Source organism: Palaemon carinicauda, chromosome 32 (genome assembly GCF_036898095.1).
Source record: "Palaemon carinicauda isolate YSFRI2023 chromosome 32, ASM3689809v2, whole genome shotgun sequence".
NCBI lineage: Eukaryota > Metazoa > Arthropoda > Malacostraca > Decapoda > Palaemonidae > Palaemon > Palaemon carinicauda.
In genome coordinates this window covers 54,793,830-54,803,829 of record NC_090756.1, presented here as the reverse complement: position 1 = coordinate 54,803,829, position 10,000 = coordinate 54,793,830, and the positions used below count along the sequence as shown (strand labels likewise).

Genomic DNA, 10,000 nt, shown 5'->3' with positions numbered 1-10,000 from the left:
TTTACTTAATTTCTTGAACAAATCTCCATATCATTGGCAAATGTTTTTTTTTTTTTTTTTTTGTTAAAAAAAAGAGCAAAAAGAAAACTCGTTTACAGGCAAAATTCAATTCATCATATTTGCTTTCTATTTTCGGTGGTGTGCCTTGGACGTGAGACACTGATTGAGGGGTTTTTGAAATTACCCACCCCTCACCCAATGGGGCTCCAAGAGAGCTGATCCTTCAAAAATGGGTCTTACATGAGAGGGGCCCTACAGGAAGGGATCCTCCAATAGATGGGTCCTCCTAGAGAAGGGTCCCTCCTTGAGAGGGAACCTTCAAGAGAAGGGTCCCTCCAAGAAAGGGGGCCATCCAAGAGACGGTGCCCTCCAAGAAAAGGGGATCTCCAAAGGAGGGGGACCTCCAGGTGAGGGTGCCCTCCAAGAAAAGGGTCCTTCCAAGAGAAGGGTCCCTCTAAGAGAGTGGCCCCTCCCAAAAAGAGTTAGAAAATAAAAGCATTTAATTATACATTTAAGATTAACATAAACATACCAGGATAATGGGAAGGTTGTCCTCTTCACTACCTCAGGCCCCCTGGCCCTCAAATCTCTTGTTAGGCCCATGATTCTAGGACAAACTCCACCCCCCACCCCCGAAAAAAGAAAAGAAAAAAATTGCAGATTAAACTAAGTTCAGAAAACCGGCTGGCATTTTTGGTATAGTTTCTTCAAGGGAATGATAACAAAATGGAATCAGCATTGACAAAAAACTATTTTCAACCATGAGGTAGTTTTTTCTCATGAGGAAACTCTAAAGAAATATCAAAGAGTTTTAGGCTCATACTATTCAGAAATTGTACAGTACTTTAGATTCAATTAATTGTATACTCTATTTCTTCATTGTGTTCCGTAATAGTTTTTTTTATTAATTATGTTTTTTATCCAGTAGATATTTTGAATTAATAAATATATCACCTTCTCAAGAACATACTATATATCAACTATTCATCATCGGATTTTAAAATAAATACCTGTTTTCTTACCTTTTTAGAATTATATTATAACTTTTTATTTATCATACAATACATTCGGAACGAGAAAGAGCTGTAAAAAATCCCAAAATTTTAAACGATTATTAAGTCAATTCTGAAAAAAAGATCATTATATCAAAACTTTCCTTTTCGTGTATCTACTTTTTCCACAGTGAAGATAAAACGTTATCTTTAGTCTATCAAAATAGGTAAAATTATTACAATTAGGAATATTATATTTCTAACCTATCAATGATTATTCCACGTTTCCCATATACATGATAAAATTCTTTTTCATAATAAGATAACTATTACGTCACGCTCAATTCTTATAATGACCGTCATTCACTCACAAAAAAATAAATAATACAATTATTGTTAACAAATCTTACACTTTGAGTCTTTAATTGGCAAATATCTTCCCCTCTCTTTCTTGGAGAGAGAGAGAGAGAGAGAGAGAGAGAGAGAGAGAGAGAGAGATAGAGAGAGAGAGAGAGAGAGAGAGAGAGGGGGGGGGGGGAGAGAGAGAGATATGGAGTAATTTGTCAAACCATAACTTTTGGAACATTGGTTCTCTTTGTAGTAAATTGGTGTTTCTGTTTACGACTGTTATATTTTACCCAAGCCTGGATGCAAATATCTCAGACTTTTGTGTTATAACCATTTTTCATATGTATGTATGTATGTATGTATGTATGTATGTATGTATGTATATCGATGTAACTATTAATAATAATAATAATAATAATAATAATAATAATAATAATAATAATAACAAAATGTAGGCTAGAAGGGGGTACATAGAACATTGCAAAATATCTGAAATGTACAGGAAATGGCAAGTAACTGGCGGTATATTATAAAAACGTTAAGTGTGGAAATTGTGTGAACTAAAGAGTAATAAAGCTTTTGAAGCCTATATTATTGCAGTTATACTCGTCGCTTACATCTTCGTGTTCTTCACCACAATAAAGGTGCAAGTCAGTATATAGAAAGAATTAGCTACACATCTTTGTAGATACAGTCAGCAAGCCTGAAGGAAATTTAACACATTTTCCAGATATGGAGATGATACTACTGCTCATTGAGCATACCTGACACTTTTCATAAGAAAAGTGTCAGGTATGCTCAAGATAATAATGCACTCTTTGCTCACGTTAGAGATAAAAATCACATCATTAATTGGTCAGGTGCAAAGAAATTGGTTCATTCAAATAACTTAGTGGAAAGAAACACCATAGAGTCCAGTTTCATAAAGGAAACCTTTAAAAAGAACTTGAATATTGGTCATGGAATGTATAAACTCGAAGCATTTATATATAAAGAGATTTGTAAGCTATATAAAAAAACATTAACCACTTAATGTAAAATTTAATGTATTGTGAATAATTAACGTCTCTGTGAAATTAATATTTAGACCTAAGCTACCATTCATTAAAAGGTACAATCATTTTATATAGTAAGCATAAGTATATTGGCACTATATAGTGTTATGCTAGATTTAAGTATTGATATATACATGATTATATGTTTATGATATTAATGTTGTATGTATATAAATGTATAGATACATATATATATATATATATATATATATATATGTGTGTGTGTGTGTGTGTGTGTGGTTTGCTTATGTATTTATATAGATAAGGCTACCGTGTTTTCATATAAATAAACTGTCCTGCAAATGAAAAAAGAAGAATTTACCCACCGCTTAAAATGACCCTTTTTGGCAGGTGTCTAATGAGCTTGGGGACTCCGCCCACTTAACACCTGACCTAAGCCCAGGGTAGCTGGTAAGGGAGTGCCATTGTTCTCTAAATCTCTATTTGTATGTTCGTACATTTGCTTTCCCTATAAAATGTAAAGAAACCTCTCTCAATAAATCAGTCCTCTGAAGAAGTATCTCGAAACTAGTCAGGACTTAAGCGTATATTTCGTATTTTCATTTTCCCTGTGGTTCTTCTGTATCTGAGCATCACGTTTTCCTGTGATTTTTACGCATATATATATATATATATATATATACATATATATATATATATATAGATAGATAGATAGATATATATATATATATATATATAGATATATATATATATATATATATATAGATAGATAGATAGATAGACAAATATATATATATATATATATATATAGATAGATAGATAGATAGATAGATAGATAAATATATATATATATATATATATATATGTTTTATATTAAGGTAAATGAATTCGATATTCTATAGTTTTCCACAAAATCCTATGTGCTGGCATGTATCGCAATGACTGCATTTTGTTAACGAAGGCAGTAGTTAGTTACCGGTGAGCACCTGAGTTGATAAGACCCACCTCTGAGAGGTCAGTTGTGTATTTCGGAAGGTCAATTATCTCAAGAATGCCCAGCAAAAAAAACCCAGGGCAGTCGGGCTGGGGCGCACACACACCATCCCGCCCATAGTCCGAGGAAATGAAACAGAGGAATGGAGATTCAAGGGAGTTTGATGGCCCCCCGCATGACATCAAAAGCAGTAGCCGTGGAAGCACTGACATAAGTGACAGAGCAGGCACTGAGACCTCCATCTTTACCATCGACCCCACCTCTAAGTATAGGATCAGGTGGTAGCGACATGGCGGCCGAGGTCATTAGCCCGTGCTCCATATCTCGTAATGGCCATCTGGGAATGTTAGCTGTTAGGACCGACCTGCAAAATAAATCCATCCGAGCACTGAATGACACAGGAGCCAGTGTTTCATTGATTGAAAAAAAATTCTCCTCAAAACCACTACAGCAAGCGGCATCCACTGTTCTTGACACGCCAGGAGGAAATAAACTACACCTAACCCATATATCAATCGTTCAGGTTAAGGTAGGATCTGTGTAGTTGACACATGATTTTTTTGTCTTGCCCACCTTGGGAATTCAGGAATCGAGGCTATCTTAGGTATAGACTTTATATCTAATAATCAAATTTGCATTATTAAGGGAAAAGATACAATTACAGTAAAAGCATTAGGGTATATTTTGCCGATAAAAAGTCATGAAACAGTAAGTGCATGTGTTAGCTCAGAGAGACATTTAAGTAGGGTAACTGCTGTACCTGGGAGAGGAGTTGTTCCCCCAGGTTATTACGAGCATATCTGAGACCCCGTGTTGCCCTCTTGTGGAAGGAACAAAGGTAGTTGTTAAACCCCAGGTAAATTAGGCCCATATGATATTAGAGGGCTTGACAGAGATTAAAGAGAACAAAGCTGATATAATGATAGGTAATTTGTTGAATGAAAGAGTTGTTTTAGGAAGTGATTCTGTGTGTGAATTAGAGTTATGTGAAATTTTGGGAGCCACAAGTCCAGCCTGCACAGACAAACGTACCCAGAATTTGATTATTCAAGCGCGAAAATTATGTCCCTCAGAATATCAGCCTGTAGTTAGTGATAGTGTCAATATATATTCTGATGTAATTGCAATTGGAGATGAGCCACCTGGGAGAACTGATCGATTTCTCTTTAGCATTGAAACGGGGCAGGCAGACCAGATCAGTTCAAGGCCTTATAATGCACCCATTTATTTCCAGGGAGAGGTATAGAGGGAAATTAATAAATTAAGGGAACAAAGGATAATCGAGGAAAGCGAATCCCCCTTGGCTTTTCCAATTGTAGCTGTTAGGAAAAAAGATGGCTCTGTAAGAAAATGTGTTGATTATAGGAAATTGAATGCAATCACTAAGGATAATGCATTCCCATTGCCCTCAATCAAAGAATTACTTGTGAGAGTATGAGATAGCAAATATTTTACAACTGTTGATTTAATATCTGGATACTATCAAATACCCATTCAGGAAGACAGTAAATGTAAAAGAGCCTTTATAGCTAACGATCAATTATTTCATTTAAATTTTCTTCCTTTCATTGTTAAAAATGCTCGAAGTCATTTTTCTAGAGTTATGATGGCGGTGGTGTAACCCTTAATTGGCCATAATGTTCTTGTTTATTTAGATGATATCATAATTACAAGGAAAATGGCTGAAGAACATAATAATAATATTCGTAAAGTTTTACAAGCATTGCGACATAATGGTATGAAAATAAATTTGTCAAATTTCAAATTTTTCTATGAACAGGTTGAAACATTAGGTCACATAATAACCCCAGAAGGTATCCAACCCTGCCCCAGTAAATTAGCGGCTATTACAGATTTCACCATGATACGTAACTTTAAGGAAGTAGCTGGGTTCCTTGGGTTCGCTGGGTATTACCGTAAATTCATAAGAGGTTTTTGAAAGATAGGTAGACCCATAGATGCTTTAAGGAAACAAAAATTAATAAATTGGGGAGAGGAAGAAGAAAGAGCATTTAACCATTTGAAAGCTGCCTTAACTAGAAAAGAATTACTGGAATACCCTAGATTTGATCGCCCGTTTTTAGTGACAACAGATGCGAGTAGTGTAGCTATTGGTGGCGTAATTTCTCAACGACATGATAAAGGCAGAGAGCGACCAATTTGTTTTGCTTCCCGGGTGTTAAAAGGGGCATAAAAGAATTATAGTACATTCAAACGAGAGGCTTTGGCTATTTTTTGGGTTCTAGAGTGGCATCGGATCTTTTTATTAGGTCAGTCGATTGAGTTGTAAAGCGATCATCGCCCCTTACGTGATTTGTATTATAAAAAGGATTTTACCTTTCAACAAGCGAGATGGATTGAGATATTGTTAGAGTTTAATCTAAAGGGTTTTCACCAGATAGAAGGTAAGGCTAACAAGGTAGCTGATGCTCTCTCTAAAAGTGCAGTAATAGGAGTAGCAACTAGAGCACAAAAGAGGAATGAAGAACGTAACCAAATTAGTGAGGAAATAGAGAATGGAATGGAAGTTCTCGCGTTGCACATACAGTAGACACGAGAGACAGAGTCGACTCAGAAGAGAGAGAGAGAGAGAGAGAGAAAGAGAGAGAGAGAGAGAGAGAGAGAGAGAGAGAGAGAGGGGAATACGAACGGCAAATTAGAATATATGTCGATGACCGAGGACATGACCAGGGGTGTCCAGAATGAATGCCCAGATGATACAGGTTTGACTGACTTGGGAGGTTGGGACATAAAAGAAGTCCGAGAGGGACAGACAAAAAGATGAAAGGATGGAAAGAGGGCAAGCACTGAATAAAGGGGAATCGGAGAGTTATCCGTCATTTTTAAATGTGCCTCGTGAAACCTCCTTATTGAAAAGGATTTTTTATACGTTGCTTAAAAGAAGAAGGGAGGGGAATTTAGTGCATGGGTAGTTCTTCCTCCCTCTTTAATTAAACGAGCAATCCACATTGTGCATGCAAGTCCGTACGCAGGGTCATTTAGGGATTAATAGAACATTAAGGGGAGCACGTGAATTCTTCTTTTGGTTAGGAATGAAATAATCTATAGAGAATTATATAAAAGGTTGCTATGCTTATAACTGTTTCAAAGAACATAAAAACAGTGTACCGGAAGCCATAAAGTAGCCGGTAGTTCCCATTAAATTCTATAGAGCGCATATGGATGTAGTAGGTCCATTTTCTACTGGGTTAACACAACATAAGTATATATGTGTGTTTGTGGATGCATTTACTCGGTACACTCATACTTACGCAATGTTGGATAAATCTGGAAATTCATTAGCCCAGGCGCTGTGCTCTTTCATTACTAGGTTCCGTTGCCGGAAAATTTTGATAAGTGATAATGGTCTTGAGTTTACAAATAAGATGGTTAAATCGGTCAGGGACTTGATGAAAATTGAATACTTTCCAGTGACCTCATGTAGTCCTTCAGCAAATGCCATAGTAGAGTTACTTAGTGGCTGATTACCCCCTTCATTGGCCGGCCATGCTTCCTACAGCTGAGCTACCTTTGAAAATTGCATATAATGCTTCGCTCAGGGACACGCCTTTCTTTTTAGTGTAAGGACAGGATCCTGCATTACCAGATAAGGTACTCATTAATTCGCAACAATTGCCAAATTATTCAACTGAGCAATACCGTGTATATATATTAAATCTATTGAGGAGAGTAATGAACACCTCTGAAAAGTTTTTGAAAAGAGCTAATAACAATCATACCTCAAAATATGATGGTCAGTTAAAAACTGCAAAGGAAAAAGTATTTGTAGGCTATCGTGCGTATTTGAAATGATTACAACCAAGGAAACACAAACTAGAGCCAGCGTATTTGAGTTGTGATACAAAGTATTGTTAATGGCGCAGCGTCTGTACATCATCAGTCACACATACATGTGGTACCTAAAGAGGTAGTTTTCATAAGTGCTCCTCCATACCCCTGCATACGTGACATTCCTGGCGTTGATGAGTAGAATTATTTTTTTTTTTTGCTTTGCTGTTGTTGTTGTTGGAAAACACCTCATCTCTTTCAATATGTTTTAAATAGACGTGATGATAACAATGTGTTAAGTTGATGCTAAATTTATACGTAAGATGTGGAGGTAGTTGTCCTGAGTGTGGAAATTCGTATAAAATTGTTGAGTGAACCTAAATACAATCAAAGGTTAAATAGGTCCAGTGAGATCCATCAGGCAGATGATGTATGATTCATGTATTTCAATGATTCCTGGTTGCTGGGGCTGGGGTGGTTCCCGAGTGGCAAGTGGCTGAAGGATTAAAGTTCAGCCTGGAGGATAGGCAGTGTTAGAGAATGTGTAGATGTGAATACCTTATACTTAATGTTATAAGAGAAGGGTGGGAAGATTAATAATTTTCTCGGGGGAAACGGCTAGTGGCCACCGGTTGAAAGCTGAAAGTGCAAGTGTTGTAGTAATTTAAATAAATGGTGAAACGGTGGTAGTGAGATGTGTTGCAAAATTGTGCCGTAAAACCGGAGAAGTAAAATCGAGGGATAAAGGAATATCTATTCCTACCCCTGTCCCGCCTAAGAAGCCCATATTGCCCGCAACCAGTGGGAGGTTACTGATGAGGTTATATAGACCTGATGTTATGAATCTTTTTTTTTTTTACTCTGGGTATTCTGTGTTTTGTTTGTGAAGGCCTTAGGGAAGAAATGCGTCGAATTATTAATATTGTTTTGTGTACATTTTTACATGCAAAATTTATTTTTTTCACTCTTTTTTGGTAGAAGATGTGCTTTTATTTTTTGGGTCATTTCTTTATATATATTTTATATTGCATTTCTATTTAGTATATGCCATGCCTATTCTTGGTTGGAGTGTTTTCCATATAACATTGACTATTGAGCGCGAGTGTGCACCTCCTTCCGCAGTGAGGAGCTTTGGGGGGGAGTAATGTCCTAATTAATGTATATATGGATGTGTTATGTATCAAGGTAAATGAACTCAATATTCCTGAGTATTCCACAAAAACCTATGTGTTAGCATGTTTTTTCAATTGCTGCATTTAGATAACCAAGCCAGTAGTTAGTTGCCAGTGAGCACTCGAGTTGATAAGACCCTCATCTGAGAGGGCAGTTGTGTACTGTGCACTTACGAACGGACCTTTTGTAATAAATGAAGAAAATCCATATGCCGACGTCTCATCTTCCATCCGCACCGGACATATATATACACATAAATACATACATATATATATATATATATATATATATATATACAGTGATACCTCTGGATACGAAAGTTTCTGCTTAAGAAAAATTCAGGATGCGAAAAGTGATTCGAAGATTTTTATGCCCCAGGATACGGATAAAATTTCAGGATACGAAAACCTTACGAGATCCCAACTCTTCGCCGAGAGTAATTTTAAAAAGCGCGCGCCGCCAGACTTTGAACTTGGGTAGACTCACTTACAGCCTCCCGCTCACCCATTGGTTATCTCCCTACTCAGACGCTAGCTGATGCCATAAGATCCTGCTTTCCTATTGGTCGGCAACTATCCCAGCTTGCCTACGCACGGGCGTTCATCTCTCTCACTCTCTCTTTTCGTTCCGACCGCGGTATCGTTAAAAGACATTGTGTTGTGTGCTTTCACTTGTTTGACTTTGTGTTAATATACAGTACATTCGTACGCCACGTGTTATCGTTAATAAACTTTCGTTACTGTGCACTGTACTGTATTAGTGTTTACTATACATAGACTGTATAAAACGTTACGTAGTGTATTATATTACGTATTACTGTAGCCATGGGTCCCAAGAATGTTGCCGAAGGAAAGAAGAAGAAGACGATGCTCTCGATGGAGACGAAACTTGAAATCGTTAAAAAGTACGAGTCTGGCATGCGTTTAAGTGCGATCGCCAAGGAGTATGGCCGGAATCCGTCTACGATAGGCACCATCCTGAAGCAGAAGGCGGCCATCAAAGCAGCAACACCTTCTAAGGGCGTCACTATTTTCTCCAACAAGAGAACGCACGTGCATGACGAGATGGAGAGGCTGCTTCTTGTGTGGATCAAGGACAAAGAGATCTCAGGAGACACCATCACTGAGACTACAATTTGCCAGAAGGCCTCCGCCATTTTCGGTGATCTCGTGCATGCTCAGGCCGAAGAAGGAGCAGGAGAAGGAACATCCCAGCAGGAACCCCCAGAGTTTAAGGCTTCTCGTGGGTGGTTTGAGAAGTTCAAGAAAAGGACTGGCATCCATTCAGTGGTACGACATGGGGAGGCAGCCAGCTCGGACACGAATGCTGCCGAAGCCTTTGTTAAAACGTTCGAGGAGTTGACTCTGCAGGAAGGCTACACTTCGCAGCAAGTTTTCAATTGAGACGAAACTGTGCTTTTCTGGAAGAAAATGCCTCGTCGGACATTCATCACGGCGGAGGAGAAGAGGCTACCCGGACATAAGCCTATGAAGGACAGGCTTACCCTTGCTTTTTGTGCAAACGCCAGTGGGGACTGCAAGATAAAGCCCCTGCTGGTGTACCATTCAGAAAATCCCCGAGCCTTCAAAGCCCACAAAGTCATTAAGGAGAACCTTCCCATGATGTGGAAGGCGAATGCAAAAGCCTGGGTAACGAGGCAACTGTTCATTGATTGGGTGAATGTCTGC

At 38.0% G+C, this 10,000-nt stretch overlaps 1 protein-coding gene across 1 annotated transcript; it reads left to right on the top strand.

The window, feature by feature from the left end:
- The first annotated feature begins 4,221 nt into the window (after positions 1–4,221).
- On the top strand, positions 4,222–5,289 carry LOC137625614 (uncharacterized). Its single transcript, XM_068356525.1, has 3 exons — positions 4,222–4,276; positions 4,424–4,590; positions 5,131–5,289. The coding sequence occupies exons 1-3, from the start codon at positions 4,222–4,224 to the stop codon at positions 5,287–5,289; spliced, it is 381 nt and encodes a 126-aa protein (XP_068212626.1).
- Positions 5,290–10,000: the final 4,711 nt, after the last annotated feature.

Bases quoted from the DNA above. Each gene is read 5' to 3' on its own strand.
- LOC137625614 (XM_068356525.1), top strand. From the start codon at position 4,222: ATGATATTAGAGGGCTTGACAGAGATTAAAGAGAACAAAGCTGATATA. The intron at 4,277-4,423 runs GTAATTTGTTGA...TATGTCCCTCAG, and splicing joins CAAAGCTGATATAATGATAG to AATATCAGCCTGTAGTTAGT. The intron at 4,591-5,130 runs GTATAGAGGGAA...TTCTATGAACAG, and splicing joins CCATTTATTTCCAGGGAGAG to GTTGAAACATTAGGTCACAT.